This window comes from Leopardus geoffroyi, chromosome B4 (assembly GCF_018350155.1).
Source record: "Leopardus geoffroyi isolate Oge1 chromosome B4, O.geoffroyi_Oge1_pat1.0, whole genome shotgun sequence".
NCBI lineage: Eukaryota > Metazoa > Chordata > Mammalia > Carnivora > Felidae > Leopardus > Leopardus geoffroyi.
In genome coordinates, this window is record NC_059341.1 from 77,652,987 (window position 1) to 77,672,994 (window position 20,008).

A 20,008-nucleotide genomic window follows, 5' to 3' on the forward strand; every position below is an offset into this window, starting at 1 on the left:
TGAAGATCCTTAACTGAACATGGAAACTGACTCTTTAGCTCTGAAGGTGTTCATAGTATTTTATTTTATTGTTTCTGTATTCGTGTTTTGCTTAAATTTTGTTTTCTTTAACGTTTAATTCTTGAGGGTGGTTTCTAGGCTTGAAAACATTGTAAACTTTTGTATTATGCCCAGTGATTTTTCTGTGAGGGTTTTGGAATCCTAGGTTCAAATGTTAGTTATATGACCTTAGACAAGTGACAACTTGTGGGAACCTCAAGTTCCTATTTGTAATTTGGGAATAATAATCTTTTCAGACAAAGTCAGGTAGTTCATGATGTTTATGGTGTTTATGTATTAAGCCTTGTAACACAGTCTAGAGATGGGCTTGACCCACAACTATCATTTGATCATCATAGCTATTCTATTGTGATGTAAATCGTCCAGTATGTAAATGTAGGCTTCCAAAATTACTGAAATTTGTGCTTGATTTGTTGAACATTTTTGGAAAATTTATTAAAACTACATGATAATGGCACTGGTAACTGCAAAAATTGATTTAAGAGATACCAGGGTGTATAATACAGCCACCTGGGGTGGCTCAGTTGGATGAGCGTCTTGACTTTGATTCAGGTCATGATCTCGCAGTTCATGAGTTCAAGCCCTACGTCTTCTCTCTCTCTCTCTCTGTCTCTGTCTCTGTCTCTCTCTCTGCTCCTCCCCTGCTCAGGCTCTGTCTGTCTGTCAGAAGTAAATAAACATTAAAAGAAAAAAGAGATATATACCTTCAAAAAAAAAAAAAACAGAGATACCTTTTTGAGTTCTAATTCGAGCCTTGTTACTAATTTACCCTGATTCTGGGTAAGCCAAACAGAGTAATTATCTTATTTTAAATTTTTTATGGTTTAAGAGTATACTTTTAATTGGGCAGGTAAAAGTCTTAAAACAAGAATGAGGTTTGCAGTATGTTAAAATGCAGATTCATTTATATGCAAAATTTAAAGGAATACAAATGATAAAATGCAAATAGGTGATTTGTATTTCCTCTTTTAGAAATTTTTTTCTAATGTACAAGTATAGGTAAATGTAAGGAAAAGAAACTTTTGAATATCATATACTCATGTCTCTTTTCTTGTCTGTTAAGTTGTAACAGAGCCACATTTTTAAGCCAAACTTTAGTTCAGGAAATATCTCTTTATTTATAAATGAGTGGCTCTACCTAAACCAAAGACAGAGGGGGGTACTTTAGGTCAATATTACTAGAGGTAGGATATGAACTGTAGACTTAAAGCCAGACTCTGAGGATGAGGAGTTAGGTTTGGTTTGGTTTATATATTACTGAGGCAAGAGAAAAGCATTTTCTGTGTCAAAGCAGAAAAGTCAGGAGTAATCCAGGGTTTGTGTTGTACATAGTTGGCCAGTATTTCATCCTGTTAGTTTTGGAAACTATAAAATAGGTAGTGTGATCACATCTCCCATTTTGCCCTAAGTAGCTATAACGTACACCTGTTTTCTGGAACAAATGTCCCACCCTGTTTCATTCTCAAAAACGTCCTGATTTGTATGATAACTTTTAATTTTTCAGAAGAGACAAGGAATTCACTGTGTGCTTATTGGCAGTTTCCTCCCCATATCACTACCACAGTGCACATAAGTTGGTACTAAAATATTTGTTGTTGAATTGGCTATGAGAAATGTAAATTTGTAGGATTTACAAAAATTTGCTGTTAAGGTAAGAGAAATACAGGATTATTCTAGCCTTTTGAGCTAAGCAAAGGAAAAAATAGGGCAGTCATTAATAATAAGATATTATCTACAAGGTTGCATAAACAAGTGGTTAAGAACAGTACACTGGGGACAGGCTGCTGTTCAGGCTCTGCCCCTTTCTAGTTGTATGACCTTAAGCAGGTTGTTTCACCTCTGTTTATCCGTTTTCTTACGTATAAATTGAGGATAGTACTAATATATGAGTATAATGTTAACATATCACATAAGGTTATTAAGATTGACAGTTAATGTAAAGTACTTAGAGTAGTATCTGGTATATACTAAACATTACACATGAGCTGTTGCTTTCATATACACTTATGAAAAGTAGCTCTCATTTCAGTTTTCTGGTGGTTTTCATTTGAAAATAACAGACTGCTGACTTTACACGTTTTTGAAAAGGATTATTTTTTATTTTTAATTAAAAAAAATTTTAATGTTTATTTATTTTTGAGAGAGAGCTAGAGAGAGCACAAGTGGGGGAAGAGGCAGAAAGAGAGGGAGACACAGAATCCCAAGCAGGCTCCGGGCTCTGAGCTGTCAGCACAGAGCCCCACGCAGGGCTTGAACCCACGAACTGTGAGATCATGACCTGAGCTGAAGTCAGACTGTTAACTGACTTGAGCTACCGAGGTGCCCCTGAAAAGGGTTATTTCGATATTTAATATTGATATTTGAAGTTGGGGGATTTTTAAAATTTCATTTGTGTAGTTAACCATTGGCTTGATCAGATGACAATTTGAAGTAAAATGGCTCAGTATGTCTAGTACTATTTAAATTATGTAAAAAAAAGTGCATTATAAAATGCAAGATCCCTAGATTCTTATGCACAGAATTTGAGAAACACTCGTTCAGCATTTGTTCATCCATCGATTCATTCAGCAAATGTTATTTGTTGGCCTCCTGTGTGCTAATCATTGTTCAAGGTGCTAGAGAGCAGTTGACTGCTTTACCTTACACAAAGTCACCACCATTGTGGAGCTTGCTGACAAAATAATTCAGGTAAAGAAAAGTGCTTTGTGATAGAGGGTAAATTTTATTGCATAAACTGCCATAAATATTACTTTTTTTTTTTTTTTACTGAAAATTAACTGTGGCCCTAGGATAGAAAATTACCTTGATCCTGAGGTAGAAATTAGTGCAGAGCTGCATTGACTTCTGCCCTCAGAACCCTATTAAACTGGTGGTGTATCCATATTTTCTGGGTTATTAGCTAGTCTAGGCAGAACTAAACCAGGGATCATTTGGCTTGGTGAGGAGGTCTATTATATTCCTTAGGTAGTATATAACTAAAAGTTTTCTCTGAGGTAACTAACTGTAGTGTAGTGGCTAAGAGCCACTGTAAAAATGTATTGGCAGACTCTCCCTACTGCTGAGGTGAAATCCTGCCTGTGCTTTATTCGCTTCAACGTTGGGCAGATTACTTAAAAAAAAAAAATGTTTTTTTTAACATTTATTTATTTTTGAGAGACAGAGAGAGGCAGAGTATGAGCAGGGAAGGGGCAGAGAGAGAGGGAGACACAGAATCCAAAGCAGGCTGCAGGCTCCGAGCTGTCAGCACAGAGCCCAATGCGACGCGGGGCCCGAACCCACAAACCGCGAGATCATGACCTGAGCCGAAGTCGGACGCGAAACCGACTGAGCCACCCAGGTGCCCCTGGGCAGATTACCTTTAGGTAAAATACCTTTTTTCTTATCTGCAAAATGTGTATGATGAAAATATTTAACTGAAGTTGTTAATGAAGATAAATTGAGTGTTCCATAAATGTTAGTTGTTGTTCTTCTCTGTCAGAATGGGTGAAAAATTTCCAGTTTAATTTTCCATTTTTATTTTCCATGAAATACCCCTAAGCATCTTCTAGTAGGACCCTGAAGTTTGTATTGGATGAAATTACAGGTGTTTTGTGTCTTTTTTTTTTTTTTTTTTAAGTACTTGTAATTTAATGGTCTTCTCAATATTGGAGATAAAATTAAACCTGGATGATTGATTTGCTTGAAGCAAATTTAATCAGTTTATATACTTTATTTTTCAGTATTTGTAGGGTTAAGTGACATGGAATTTCTATTTTCTGATAGTAAATAGGCAAGTGAAACAAATGGTTATGTATGACCAAAGACATGATTTTACCACATTCATGATGACTGTTTCGGACTCCTGTTCTGTTACCTTAAAACTGCTTATATGAGCGGAAGGTATCATTTTTGCCATGAACTTGATGTCTCTCATTTTTCCCTTCATTTTTATCTCTTCCCACCCACATAGGATAAATAAAATGGCATAAAATGGACCAATAATGAAGACCACTTTTGGCTTATTTGGTGATGACATGTATTGCTTAGAAATAGAGGTGGTGATTTTTCTGTCAGTTTTATGGACTGACGATTTGGATGTTTTTGTGGTGATTTTGGCAGATAGTTTCCAAGTGCATTTGTACAGTTTATATCCTTTGATAGATGTTTTATGTGACTGTGTAGCTCAGGGGCTTACTTCTGGTTCTGTGGAAGAAAAGGACTTTGATGGAATTCTTTAGACAAAGTTAACCAAACATGGTTATCAAGAATTAAAATGAGAAAATAAGTCGTCGTTGCAGTTACCTGCCTTGTCAGATTCATTACTGTGTTTTAAAAACTTTATCCTAGAAAAACACAACAACTTCTTTTGTTGGACGTTTTCAGTTTCCAATTTTTCTTTTCTTTTAAAAAAAAAAATTTTTTTTTTAACGTTTATTTATTTTTGAGACAGAGCATGAACGGGGGAGGGGCAGAGAGAGAGGGAGACACAGAACTGGAAGCAGGCTCCAGGCTCTGAGCCATCAGCCCAGAGCCTGACGCGGGGCTCGAACTCACGGACTGTGAGATCGTGACCTGAGCTGAAGTTGGACGCTTAACCGGCTGAGCCACCCAGGCGCCCCTCCAATTTTTCTTTATGTGGAGTAATTCTATATAGGGCACTCTTGTATATAAAGCCTTTAGGTTAAAATTCACTGCAGTAGGTCAAAGAGTGAACATTTTAAAAGTTTTTTGTATCAGTATTGACAAATTGCTTCCCAACAGTGTTAGGACAGTTTTTACTGTTGCCCAGTTTACTGTATCTTTGTCAGCATCGGGCATCCTAATTTATAAAAATTCACCATTTGGATTAAAATGAAATAATTGATTCATTTTGCATATCTTCAGTGACTAGTGTGATTGAATGTTCTTCCATGTTTATTAGCTGTGAATTGTCTTTTTGCTTGTTTATACTTTTCTTACTTTCTTTGAAGACAGTAGTCTTTTATGTCACTTGCCTAGGATGATTTTCCCAGTTGATGTGTCTTTTATTTTGGATGTTAGACGTTTCATTATCTATTTATTGATTGTAAAAGTAGTAGATGTTAATTGTAGGAAAATCCAGAAAAGCACAAAAATGAGAATAAAAATGCTACTGCTCAGAGATAACCACTTATAACATTGACTTTTAGTCTCTCTAGTGTTTTCTGTGCTTGTGCATTATTTCACAAAATTCGAAGTTTCTTTCATAAGGTAGCAGCTTGTTTTTTATTCTAAGTTTCTGTGAACATTTTCACTGCCTTCTACGATATTTCCCCCCATTTATAAAAATTTTATTTTGGAATAATTATGGACTCACAAGTTGCCCAAAAACCATACAGGGTGGTCTCATGTACTCTTATGCTCAGTTTCTCCGAATAGTAACACCTTGCCATAACTATATAAATGGCCAGCAAATTGGTATTGTTACAGTCCACAGAACTTACTCATATTTCACCAGTTTTACATACAATATGATTTTAAGGCTCTGGGATAGTCTTTATATGGCTGGACTACAGTTATTGAACAGATCCTCTGTGGTTGGTGTCTTAGTCCATTTGAGCTACTATAACTATCACAGACAAGGTAGCTTAAAAAATTTATTGCAGATAGCGATGCAGTAAACCTAGGAGTGCATACATCTTTCAAAATAGTGTTTTCATTTTCTTTGGGTAAAGACCCAATAGTGAAATTACTGGATCATATGGTAATTCTATTTTTAAAAGAATGTATATTTTTAAGGCTTTTGATAAACATTGCTAACTCTTACAAAAACTGTATGAATTACAGCAATGAACTGTTTGCTTCCTTTTATACTTGTCAAAATGACATTAAGTAGTTCAATAGGTAAAAATGATACCTTGCAGTTAACTATTCCTGTTTGTCCTTTGTACATTTTCCCTGGAACAGGAAGACCTAGTTTTTCCCTTTCTCGAGCCCAGTGCTTAGCTTTAGAACACATATGTAAATAAACTATTATTGTGGTTAGCAAAATAGAGGTGTGTGCAAATAATAAGAGGGAAAGAAGAAGTAATGACCAAAGAAATGAAGTCAGGTGCCCAAGATTTGTAGAAACTATAAGGAGTTATGGTACAGTAGGCATTATGTCTTTAAAAATGAGGAAGCTGGAGGGACTCCTGGATGGCTCAGTCAGTTAAGCGTCCAACTTCAGTTCAGGTCATGATCTTGTGGTGTGTGCGTTCGAGCCCCATGTCAGGCTCTGTGCTGACAGCTCAGAGCCTGGAGCCTGTTTTGGATTCTGTGTCTCCCCTTCTCTCTCTCTGCCCCTGGCCCACTCATGCTCTGTCTCTCTCACTCTCTCTCAAAAATAAACAAACATTTAAAAAAATTAAAAAATAAATAAGTGAATAAAATGAAGAAACTGGGGCCAGTAATTGCATAATTACTGGATGGCAGAATAAAGTTAATTTTTTTTGTTGTTATACCACACTTGTCTTTCGGGTGTTGGAATGACTCAATTTAGCTTCATGAAGACAATATTGATACTTTTTTTTTTTTTTTAATTTAAGAAATATTATAAACTAGATGTTCTGGAAAAAACTGACAATATTGGTTGAAATATTTTTTTGAGTTGTTTTTTTTTCTAAGTTTGTGTATTTTGAGAAAGAGTACAAGTGTGCGAGTGGGGGAAGGGCAGAGAGCTAGAGAGAGACTCCTAAGCAGGCTCCGCCCTATGAGCACAGAGCCCAATCAGGGGCTCAGTCATGACCTGAGTTGAAATCAAGAGTTGGACACTTGGGGCGCCTGGGTGGCTTAGTCGGTTGAGCGTCTTTGACTCAGGTCATGATCTCACGCTCCTAGGTTCAAGCCTTGCTTTGGGCTCTGTGCTGACAGCTCAAAGCCTGGAGGCTTGCTTGGGATTCTGTGTCTCCCTCTCTCTCTGCCCCTCCCCCACTCGCACTCTGTCACTCTCTCTCCCTCTCTCTCTCAAAATAAACATAATAATAAAAAATTAAAAAAAAAGAGTTGGACACTTAACTGACTGAGCCACCCAGGCACCCCTAAAAAAGTTTTTTTTTTTTTAAAGCAGTGCTTTAAGTTGGCAAGAAAGCAAATGAAGTCTTCAGACCAAAAATAATTAAAAAGTACTCATCCAAAGAGGTAAGCAGATCATAAATGTAGAGCTACTCTTAATGCATCTGTTGGTTCTTACTGGCCCAGAGCTTTGGTTTTAATTGGCAGTGCTTAGAGACAGGACACATGGAAAAAAAAAAGGGGGGGGGAGGGGGAGGGCGGGGGGAGAGTGAGCTTTCCCAGAGAAAAGGAAACTTGTCAGGTTTAGCTGTGACTCTGGATTGGTGAGGCAGAGGTATTCCCTAGTAATTCTAACCACAGATGTTCTTTTTGCAAAGTAGAGCTAAAATTCACACAAGTTGTTACCCAAAAAATCATGTTGAAAATTAAAGGAATACCAGATTGGTAGTTTTATAAACTGTGCAGTCATCTAGCAGAGGGAAAACAAGTCCTCTCCTAAAGAGCATATTAAAAAAATTTTTTTTATGTTTGTTTATTTTTGAGAGAGCATGAGCGGGGGAGGGGCAGAGAGAGGGAGACAGAATCTGACTCAGGCTCCAGGCTCTGAGCTGTCAGCACAGATCCGACATGGGGCTTGAACTCAAGAGCTGTGAGACCTTGACCTGAGTTAAAGGCGGACGCTCAACCGACTGAGCCACCCAGGCGCCCCTAAAGAGCATATTTTAAACATAATGTTCAAAATTCCCACAAATAAAGTTCCAAGGAAAATGGGCATACAATATAAAATCATAAAGCACTTAAGTCATAATGAGCATGGTTTAGCAGAAACAACAGATCACAAAATCAAACCCTCAAAGATTGCAGATAGTGAATTTATCAAGTTCAGACTATAAAATTAGAATAATATGCTTAAAGGAAGGAAGATACTGAAAAGATGATCAAGAAACAAAACATCAGATAGATTTGATAAAAGAACCAAAAAGAACTTCAAGAAATAAAAATTATAAAAAGAACTTATAAACTTATTGGAAAAGTTAAGTTCATTTTAGAAGTAGATGAAGAGAGAATTGATGAAATGGAAGAAATATCATAAATCGCTCAGGATGTAATTTCTTGAAAGACAAGGAAATGGAAAATAGGAAAGAGATTGATACACAGAGAGGTGGAACATAGTATGAGAAAGTACAAGATATTTTATTGGCATTCCAGAAGGAAGTAATAGAGCAGTTAGTTGGTGAAGAGGCAAAGTTTGAAGAGCTATACCTGGGAATTTTACAGAATTGATACATCAAATTTCAAAAGAGCACAGTGAATCCTAAGTAGATTAAATAAAGAATTTCACACTTAGACTGATGATTGTAAAACTGCAAATCACCACTGACAATAATTGAGCAAAGAGAGATTAGGAATGATAGCTAGACTAATAGCTGGTTTCTGATCAGTAACAGTACAAAACAGAAGGCAGTGGGGATATCTTTAATAACCTGAAAGGGAATGTGTACCTAGTAAGAATTCTTTATACAAAAAAAAAAAAAAAAAAAAAAAGCTTTCTATAGCAGAGGTAGAGGGTAAAAATATTTTCAGGGAGGGGTGCCTGGGTGGCTCAATTCTGTTGGACATCGACTTTGGTTCAGGTCATGATATTGTGGTTCATGGGTTTAAGCCCTGTGTTGGGCTCTGTGCTGGCAGCTCAGAGCCTCGAGCCTGCTTCACATTCTGTCTCCGAAGCTCTCTGCCCCTTCTCCCTCCTGCCCCCCTCAAAAATAAATAAACATTTAAGAAAATATTTTCAGGGAAACCACAACTTAAAGAGTTTACTACAAAAAAATTTTTTTTTTCTGAATAATGTCTTTGGTGGAGAAGGAAAGAATGATGTTCAAAGATTTTCATCAGCATTTATGTAAATTTTTTTTTTTAAATTTTTTTTTTTTTCAACGTTTATTTATTTTTGGGACAGAGAGAGACAGAGCATGAACGGGGGAGGGGCAGAGAGAGAGGGAGACACAGAATCGGAAACAGGCTCCAGGCTCTGAGCCATCAGCCCAGAGCCTGACGCGGGGCTCGAACTCACAGACCGCGAGATCGTGACCTGGCTGAAGTCGGACGCTTAACCGACTGCGCCACCCAGGCGCCCTATGTAAATTTAATAAATATTGACTGGTATAAAAAATAATGGGATATATTACATATATACATACAGGCACAAGACGTGTAAAATAGTCTTTGATGTTAATGTACTAGGCACTATAACATTTATGCTCTGATTTGAAAAAATGTTTTTTAAGTTTTATATTTTTTATGATTCAAATTTAAGGTAATATTTTAATGGAATGCTTTATAAGGGAAAAAAAAACCTTGATCAGAGTATTGTAGCAGATTGTGTTCCTCTCTAGCCCACATCTATGTTTATGCACTTTTTGCAGTTGTAATAATCTGTGAGTTGTAATCATTTGTTGTTAATATTAACTTCATACTTAGTCTCTGTATGTCTTTAGTTGGATATATGATTTCTCATTTAATAGGTTATCTGTAAAAGGGAGACACTGATGTAAGTACTAATTCCTCCAGAATTGCTTAACATGTTTGCTTTTGTTATTGTGGTGGTTATGGGTTTTTTTCACTTCATTTTGTGAATGCATTTTTCATTTTGACATTTTCATATTTGGTCAACCCTAAGATGCACATTATTGCACACTGTAAACTTCTCTGGCAAATGGGATACATCTTAATAGTATTTGATGTCACAGTTTTAATATACAGCAATTTTTTCTTTGATTTAGTAGTACCCCTTTAGATTTTATAAAATATGGTCGTGTATCTTTATAATTTTGAATGGCTGTGCAATACTTTACCTAGAAAGTGTATCATAATTTCCCTTGTTCCTGGTTTTTTTGACTGGGTTATTTCTGTTTGTTGGCTCTTACAAATAATGCTAATAGAATATGAGTGCACCATTTTATATAGTCTTATATAGTCTCCAGTAAAGAATGAGTTTGCAAATTTTATGCTAATGTGGGAATTATTTTTAAGTACTTTGCTAATCTAATAGGTGTTAAGTGGTACTTTATTTTCCTACTTGTGTGCATATATGTATATCTTTTCTAGAATTTTCTTAGTCTTTTTTTTTTTTAATCATTATTTTTGAGAAAGAGCATGAGCGAAGAAGGGGCAGAAAGGGGGGAAGGGGAGAAGATCCAAAGCAGGCTCCGTGCTGATAGCAAAGAGTCCAATGCGGGGCTCAAACTCACAAACTGAGAGATCATGATCCAAGTCAAAGTTGGACACTCAACTCACTGAACCACCCAGGCTCCCCTATTTTTAGTTTTTTGTTGTTGCAATTTTGTCATGAAATGTGAGATCTTGACCTGAGGCAAAATCAAGAGTCTGACAGTTAACCAACTGAGCCACTCACAGCCCCAAGATTTTAAGTAATGTCTGCACCCAATGTGCAGGCTCAAACACACAACTTCAGGATCAAGAATTGCATGCTCTACTGACTCAGCCAGCCAGACACCCCACATTGCTGTTTTTGACGTGGGAAAAATTTCCAAATGTTAGAATTGTTTAGAGTCAAAGGTCTCTATCACAGTGTAGATGGCAATAAGAATTATATACTTCGGAAAATCATTCTAGATACGTAAAATATTTGCTCTAAATACATAAAAATAAGCCAAAGATAGGTGAATAGTTTGAATAAATTTTATGACAAATGCAAGTAGATTGAGGTAAAGCAGCATTTCTGTATTAATTGTTTATAGAGATATATTTTTTATTGTATAGGTAGCTAAATTTTATACGTACACATTCAAGTCCATCTACTTAAAAAGATTTATTGTCAAGTTGAGCCCAATACTTTAAAGTATTAATTAATATTTATTATTAAATTACTTAATATGATTGGGGTTTCCTTCACATTTAACTAATAGAAAAGTCCATTAAAGAGGTGACTGTGTGGCTCAGTCGGTTAAGCATCTGACTTCGGCTCAGGTCATGATCTCATAGTTCTTGAGTTTGAGCCCCGCATCGGGCTCTGTGCTGACAGCTCAGAGCCTGGAGCCTGCTTCAGATTCTGTGTCTCCCTCTCTCTCTGCCCCTCCCCCACCCACACTCTTGTCTTTCTCTCAAAAATAAAGATTAAAAATAGACAAGTCCATTATCTAAAATTGTAATTTTAATACACTGACTTTTAAAATTTACAAATAGATCTTTTGATTATTTAGCAGGTAACATCTAAAGGAACCGGTTTAAATCCTAATGCCAAAGTATGGCAAGAAATTCCTTCTGGAAATACTGATGCCACTCCAGTAACTCATGGAACTGAAAGCTCTTGGCATGAAACAGCAGCAACATCAGGGTCTCATCCTGAGGGTAAGTCCTAAATATTTCATCAGAACAAATCATATTTTGGTTAAATATATGGTCAAACCAGTTTATAGAACTTTGGGGTACATCTTTTGATTATTTGATTAAATATATTTATAAATGTTTAATAGGCAGTTTGTACACAGTTCTTATTTTTAGTATGAATGGGTTATCACTAGTTTCAAATAGTAGCTGTGTCTTTGGGTCTAGCATTTAACCCACTTATAATATGGTATTTATAAATTAATTTTGATATACCATCATTGGCAATGCTATTTACTCACTGTTTGACCTTGGGTAAATGACTTCTCTGTGCTTGTTTCCTTCATCTGTAAAATAGTAATAATAATTACTTTTGGCATAGGATTTTCTGAGAATTAAATGAATTAAGTGCATGTAGCTCTCTGATACATAAATAGTGCTATATGAGTTTAAACTATTGTTAATCATTTTAGCTTATCCATAAGGGTCAAAACTTACTTCCCTTGGGAAGAGAATTCTTACTAAAACCATATGGACATTGCCCAACTGGTAGAATTCTTTAAAATCTTACTATAAAAGACATAGTGCCCAGAGTTCCTAAAGATAGGATTTATTGAATTTCTATTTACTTTCATTATATATTTTTTAATACAGGTAATACAGAGCTTTCAGATGATATGTGTAAGGAATACGAAGTAATGTATTCATCTTGTGAAACCACCAGAAATACTATAGGCATTGAAGAATCAACTGATGGAATGATTTTAGGGCCAGAAGATCTGAGTTACCAAATATATGACGTTCCTGGTAAACTTTATGCTTGTATTGGTAAAATGAGCATTTGGTAAACTAGTGTTTTTTCCCCTTACAGTTTCTTTATTATTGTTCTAATAAACCTATGGCATGGATCAATCTGCTTTATTTGAAAAGAACTGTATGGTAATAAAATGTTAGATGATTTTTATAAATACTGTTTTCAAAAGGGCAAACATGAAGATTGTAATTTATTTATTTTTTAAAGTTTGTTTTTTTGAGGAGAGAGACACAGAGCATGAACTGGGGAGGGGCAGAGAGAGAGGGAGACACGATCAGAAGCAAGCTCCAGGCTCTGAGCTGTCAGCGCAGAGTCCGAAGTGAAGCTTGAACTCAGAAGCTGTGAGATCATGACCTGAGGGGAAGTCACGCTTAAGCAGCTGAGCCACCCAGGTGTCCTGAAACTTGTAATTCAAAAGAATGTTTAGAGAAAAGATCCTGTTTAGGAGAGTGTGAAATTAAAGATAAAAGGGAAAAATAGTCAATATAATGAAAATAGACCTCAATTATAATTTTTCAGAGTCCCAAGTTTCTTGATCTATTAGTTGGGATCAGTGCAAGTTCTGTCAATTTTCCCATTACTTCTGTCAGTGTGAAATGCATTTATAGATGTGAAATTGCAGGGATTAATTTTGAGAAAATCACAGTATTAAAAACATGGTTCTTCTGCAATTCAACTTGTGAAACATTTTTTCACATTTATAAAACTAGCATGGGTTAGTAGTTGCCTAAATTTAAAATGGATGAGATTTAAAAGAAACTAAAAATGGACCATAGACCCCAACTACCTAACTTAATCTTTCTGACTTAAAGGATCTCTTTGGAAAATACATGTAATAGGGAATACTCTCTTCTATTGCTGCTTAGTTCTTTGACTTCAGTCAAGGTGTACAAACCTTTGTCCTCAATTTCCTTATTTATTGTAAACATTTGGACTAGATTTCTAAGTTTTGTCAGCTTGTAAGTTGATTCCTGAAGTAGCATGGGTGGCATTTCCATATAATAATTTAAGGTGGTAGGTTCTCCTCCCTACTTGTGGTCATAATATACTTAACCACTGGGTACTTTAAACATAGAGTTGGTTTAAGTAATGTGGCAACCAGTTGGTATTTTAATAAGTTTGCTGTAATGACATTGAAAAGTTAAATGAAGTTCTTGCTTATTTAGCACACTTGGGTGGTTGGATTTTGTATTAGAAAGATTGCATATACATGGAAATAGAATGCTTTTTAAAAAATTTTTTTTTAATGTCTTATTTACTTTTGCGAGAGATACAGAGTATGAGCAGGGGAGGAGCAGAGAGAGAGGGAGAGAGAGAATCCCAAGCAGGCCTCAGGCTTTCATTGTGGAGCCTGATGTGGGGCTCGAAATAAGGAACTGTGAGATCATGACCTGAGCAGAGATGAAGTGTCGGACGCTTAACTGACTGAGCCACCCAAGTGCCCCTTATATTCTATCTTTAATGACGTTAATCTAATATCTAATACTACTTTGAATTTTGAGTAATAAGACAAGGTAGTGGTAAAATCATGCACAGAATTTATTTATCTTTATGCACATTCTGTTGTCTATACATTTAAAGGAAATTAGCCTAATCACTAATGCTTTTTAAGAAGAGGACAAATTACATGCTTTGAGTGTGTAATGTTTTGTGTAAGATTCTAATGAAAGAGTGATGGTTTTCCAGGCTTGAGTCCTGGAGGGGAAAGAAAAGTCTTGTTCTGGGTTTAAATAATATAATCATAGAAGGCTGTTAGAGAGTTGATCTGAAACTTTGGATGTTTGAGTGTTTTAAATATTCCTAGGAAGATAAAGTGCTCTAAAATTAAGGAATGAAAAGAAAAGAGTATTAAGAGAAGTTTAAGAAGTATAAATAACATCAGATTTAGTATCAATAATACAGATGTGGAGAAATATATACATATATCCCAATTTATTTATCTAGTTCCTTCAAATTTAGATTACTGTTACTTTTGTTCTTTGAGCTTTCATTAAAGGAATAAGTAGTTATCACATTTTAAAAGTATTTAGGGTAGTATTTTACAGAAAGCCAAGTATTTTTAGTATTCATGGTGCTTTGTTCATTTCTTGATAAAATAATTTTTAAACTGATCTGAAATTTATCTAAAGAAAGAATAGATAGGTGGAAAGAAATTAGACTTTGTGCTAACTGAACTTTAAAAATAATAGTTTTGTCATGAATTTTAATTTGTACATACTTTGTGACTTATTCTGAGTACAACAATTTGTAGTATTTACCACCTACGGTAATTTGATATTAACTTTTTTCCTCTGTTTTCTACCTTCAGGAGAAAGCAGTTCAGCAATTTCTACAGAAGACCTAAAAGAATGTCTGAAGAAACAATTAGAATTCTGTTTCTCCCGGTATAGTATTCATTTTTTTTTTTTAATTGATATTTCTCACTTTTTGCATTGTTCGGTTAGTAGATGTTAAATACCCATGAAATAGAGTGGAAGAATGGTGGTTTTAATTCCCTTCAGTGATGTATTTTGGTATTATTCTCTAATATATTTCTTAACTAGGTTTAAAGATGTAATCTCTAATTGGATATGCAAAAAGGATCTAGTCTTAGTAGGAAGATAATTAAATTACTGGATTGGATTACTTTTGGATAGGATATTAGATACTTTTCCTATGAACATATTCAGGTTTAGGGTTCTCAAAAAAGTGGGTTATCTCTTAATTTATATTTTTTAGTAGTTGGCTCTTGTAACCTTTGATCATAGAGTTACTTTTAGCAAGATAGGTGGATGGGCATAGAATTTATGTTACCAGTACCTTCTATTAGATAAGGAGTTCTTTCAGGCAGATGTTTCAAGATGTCTTATTTACAGATAATTATGTAGGTATATCTACAGCTTAGATGTCATAAAACTTTAGTATGTAAAACTGCCCCTTTCAGAATAAACAGAGAAGTTTGGATATGCATGCAAATGTAATGTTTTCTATTTATCCTGTATATCGTGAGAGGTAGGACCAAGTAAACCAGTTTTTCAAGCTAGAAACCTGGATTTTATCATAGACTTTTTTATATTCTTGACTCACGTTTAATTGATTCTTTATCCTAAATAGCTCCTTTCTTTTCCCCTCCTTTTTATTCTTTGCCTTTATAGTCTAGTACAGGATAAAAGAATAAAAGCAAGAGCCTTCTGTCTTTTCTCTAGTCATTTGTGCTTACAATTCATTTTCTGTAATATACTTGTAATATTTATTTATTTATTTATTTATTTATTTAACATTTATTTGTTTTTTGAGAGACATAGAGAGACAGAGCACAAGTTGGGGAGGGGCAGAGGGAGAAGGAGACATAGAATCTAAAGCCGGCTCCAGGCTCTGAGCTGTCAACACAGAGCCCAACAAGGGGCTCGAACTCACAAACTGTGAGATCGTGACCTGAGCCGAAGTCGGCTGCTTAACCGACTGAGCCACCCAGGCGCCCCTGTAATAGTTATTTAAACATCTTCGCCTACTAACTGGATAGTGTGTATCTGCTTATATTTCTGAGTTTTTCTCATGCTTCCCTGTCATAATTTCCTGCCTTTTTGCATGTCTTATAAATTTTGATTATATACTGGACATTACATATTAAAAAAGCTAGGAGTTGTAAGTCATGTAATTTTCCCCTCTACACAAGACTTGAGTTTTTCTTCAGGTAGGCAGAAGCAGATTGATAGCTTCAATCCAGTCAGGAGTTGAGCTAGGTTAGTGCTGAGCAGCCACTTTTTTTTTTTTTTTTAAATATATTGCACAAGCAGAAGAGGGACAGAGAGAGAGGGGCAGAGAATCCCAAGCAAGCTCCACCTTGTCAGCACAGAGTGCACTGTGGGGCTCCATCTCGACGACCATGAGATCTTGATCTGAGCTGAAATCAAGAGTCAGATGTCCAGCTGACACCTAGGTGTCTCTCAGCCACTTTAATTAGACTCCGTCTACCTCTGATTTATCTCTGTTCCTTAGGCACAACCTTTTCAGCCTTTTGATTCAAAAGTTGTCCTTTTCCTGTTACCTTCAGTCCTAAAACACCAAGGAAGATTCAGTCTGTTCTTGAGAGGTTTGAGTAGCTCTTTAGTCTCTTATCCCGTAAGCTTCCAAACCTGGCAAATGTCTTATGGGGGAGACCTGTCTTGTTTAATGCAAGTTTCCTCCTTCCACTGGAACTTGCACAAAACCACAGAGATATTACAGTGCCTTTTCAGCCGGGCTCCCAGTCTCCCATCTTCCTCCTTAGAACTCGAAAACATCATATGGAGGGAAATCTGCTGCATGTTAGGAGCTCCTTTAGTTTCCAATTCATAGTGCCAGTGCTGTGCAACTGCCTAAAGCTCTGCTGCTTTCCCCCTGGTCCCAGATCTGCAAATTCCCTCAGGAACGAAAGAACATCTTTCTGGAATATCATTTTGTCATTGTAGCTTCTCTCTTTTATCTCCAAAAGCATAGTTTTATAATTTAGCTAGTCTTTTAGTTGTTGCAGTAGGAGCTCTGGCTTGGCATGATCTACCACGTCCTACTCAGAACTCTGATACCATTCAAACCAGCTGTGCGATTGACATTTGTAGCTCAGCAGAATTGTTATTAATACATATTGGGTATTACTCATGAGTAGTCAAATCATATATGGGATTTATATCTATTAATTTGACTTTTGACAAGATAGAGTTTCTTTAAGAGTTTGACACAAGATTTATTAAGAACAGACATGCTGAAGTTCAGAATTGATTTAGGATACAACATCTTAGTTGTATAAATATTCTGTTTATAGTTGTCTTATTTTTAAGTTCTTAAAGAATATCTTGATGAAGGTGCTATTACTGTGTTTCTCCTTTTATGCTAAAGTGAGTTTAACCTTTACTGATATCTTCTCTATTCTTTTTTGCCCCCCACATAACCTGTTAACCAGTAGTAGTAATTACTACTTTATTTTAATAAAACTTGAAGATAAAGGCGTTTGATCCTACTCTTTGCCAGGCAGTAGAGCATTGAAATACATTTTGGGAGCACCTGGCTGGTGATCAGTAGACATGTGACTCGATCTTGGGTTGTGAGTTCTAGCCCTGTATTGGGTGTAGAGGTTGCTTAAAAATAAAATCTTTAAAAAAACAAAAAAACAAAAAAAAACCATTTTGAATGACAGAGATCCTTCATGGAATCTGTATTCTGGCTGGAGTAGACAAACATAATAAACCATAATAAATAAACAGCGTAGAAGTATGTTAAGTGATAAGTGCTATGGAAGAAAATTAGAGCACTGTAAGTAAGGGAAGGAGAATCGAGTGCTTGGATGATTTCTGTTTTAAATAGGGTCATTGAGAAAAGGTGGCTTTTAAGTAGAGACTTCTATTTATAACCAAACTACTTCAAAGATCTGATGTGAAGAAGACAGCATGAGTTTGATTTTATTTCATTTTGTTACATAAGGTTTTATGTCTAAGATAGGAGTGTTTATATCTTTTTAAATGTATTTTAAAGAATCTTTTAAATGTTTTAGTTTTAAATTTATTACTGAAATTTAAATTAAAAAATCAAAAATAAAAAATGGAAACATTTAGAAATTTTAAATCCTTTACAGTCCAACCCATGGTTGAAGCTATAATTTTTCTCATATGAATATTCTAACATCAGTGATAAAGTGTTTATAAGATGGAACTACACTGTATGTAATATTTTGTAACATAGTTTTCAATTTAATATTAAGCCTCTTTCCATATCAATATAATTCTATAAAGTTCAAAACTTTTTCAGAACTATTGGCCTGATGTATTTGGGGATTCAGAAACTTTCTGAAAGTTGTTAGAGTATCTGTTGTATATTATGTGTTTTTATAGTTCACTGTATTGTTTCTGATGGCATGATTTTGTTTTCCTAGACTAAGTGACAAAAATGAATAAGGCACCTCTTCAGGTGCCTTTTAAGAATTGTTTTATAGGACTCTTCTGTTTATTTCTTTCAGAGAAAATTTATCAAAGGATCTTTACCTGATATCTCAAATGGACAGTGATCAGTTCATCCCAATTTGGACAGTTGCCAACATGGAAGAAATAAAAAAGCTGACCACAGACCCTGATCTAATTCTTGAAGTGCTGAGATGTATGTAAATCATACCTTTTAGCTTAATTTTTAAAGTCAAAAGGCTGAATATTCTTTTGATTTCTGGTTATGCAGGGTTTTTTGGCTTTGTGTTTGTTTGCCATTTATTTACTTACTTTATTTATTTTAATGTTTGTTTATTTTATTTTATTTTTTTTTAATTTTTTAGTGTTTATTTCTTTTAATGTTTATTATTATTTTTTTTTTTTTTCAACATTTTTGGGACAGAGAGAGACAGAGCATGAACAGGGGAGGGGCAGAGAGAGAGGGAGACACAGAATCGGAAGCAGGCTCCAGGCTCTGAGCCATCAGCCCAGAGCCCGACGCGGGGCTCGAACTCACGGACCGCAAGATCGTGACCTGGCTGAAGTCGGACACTTAACCGACTGCGCCACCCAGGCGCCCCAATGTTTGTTTATTTTTGAAATAAAAAGTGTATAAGCCGGGAAAGGCACAGAGAGAGGGAGACAAAGAATCCCAAGCAGGCTCCACACCGTCAGTGCAGAGGCCGACATGGGGCTCAAATTCATGAACTATTCTTTTTTTTTCTAACGTTTTTTATTTTATTTTTTTGACAGAAAGTGAGAGAGTGGGGAGGGGCTGAGAGAGAGGGAGACACAGAATCTGAAGCAGGCGCCAGGCTCTGAGCTGTCTGCACAGAGCCTGATGTGGCTTAAACCCACAAACCACGAGATCATGACCTGAGCCGAAGTCGGACCCTTAGCCAAATGAGCCACCCAGATGCCCCTCAAACTCAAACTGTGAGATCATGACCTGAGCCAAAACCAAGATTTGGACACTTAACCGACTGAGCCACCAAGGCGCCCATTTGCCATTTATTTTTATTTTTTTTAATTGTAATTGACATACAATGTTATATTAGTTTCAGGTATACAGCATCATGATTTGACAATTCCATACAGTAAGCCCTGCTCATCAGGCAGGGAATTGTTAACTCTTTATTTTTTGTTATTCTGTTCCAATAATTTATTTTTACTGACTTGGTATTTAGCTTCTATATCATTTCTATACCTTGGTTGTTTGTCTTAATACCCACTTACATGTTGGTTTGCGAGCATAATTCATTCCAGAACCATGTTTGTAATCCAAAGCACTTGTATATAAAAGCGAATTTCAAGAACTATTGCCTCAGTTGTGATCATGTGACATTTGGCGTCACGTACTACTTGTATTGCAAGGCGTTGCTTGTTTATCAAGTTAAAATTTATTAGAAATGTTTACTTGCCTTGTGGAACACTTGCAGAACAAGTTACTTGCAATCCAAGGTTTTCTATGTAAGCAATTATATCTCACTTTTCTGGGCTATCAGAAAGTTATTTGTATCATTGTCACACCTTCTAAACAATCTGTTTCAAACTTTTGAACCCAAGTAGTACATTTTACATTAGAGCCCAGTACACATACCACATACCCATACGCAACTGAAATGTTAATTATGCAGATTAATACTAAATGCTTGTAGTTAACCCCTTTTTTTTCCTAAATTGATTTCACAGGCTGTTAAAAGAATTGCTAAACTAAACTAAAAATTATAGTTTGATAAATAGTACTCTAAAGTTTAATAAAGAATTTCAGGTTCTAAGCATTTTTATTTTTATTTATTTTTAATTTTTTTTTTAACATTTATTTATTATTGAGAGACACGGAGCATGAGCAGGGGAGGAGTAGAGAGAG

General features: G+C 35.6%; 1 protein-coding gene across 10 annotated transcripts in view; it reads left to right on the plus strand.

Annotated features, from left to right (window-relative positions):
* LARP4 (La ribonucleoprotein 4) overlaps window positions 1-20,008 on the plus strand; it is a 66,056-nt gene that overhangs the window by 9,053 nt on the left and 36,995 nt on the right. For 6 of the 10 annotated variants that reach the window (XM_045466592.1, XM_045466590.1, XM_045466588.1 and 3 more), the window contains 4 exons: window positions 11,271-11,418; window positions 12,049-12,222; window positions 14,517-14,592; window positions 18,177-18,313. In XM_045466592.1, the coding sequence (XP_045322548.1) occupies window positions 11,271-11,418; window positions 12,049-12,222; window positions 14,517-14,592; window positions 18,177-18,313 (535 nt within the window). The remainder of the gene's footprint in view (window positions 1-11,270; window positions 11,419-12,048; window positions 12,223-14,516; window positions 14,593-18,176; window positions 18,314-20,008) is intronic. The other 4 variants (XM_045466594.1, XM_045466599.1, XM_045466589.1 and 1 more) reach the window with 3 other exon arrangements.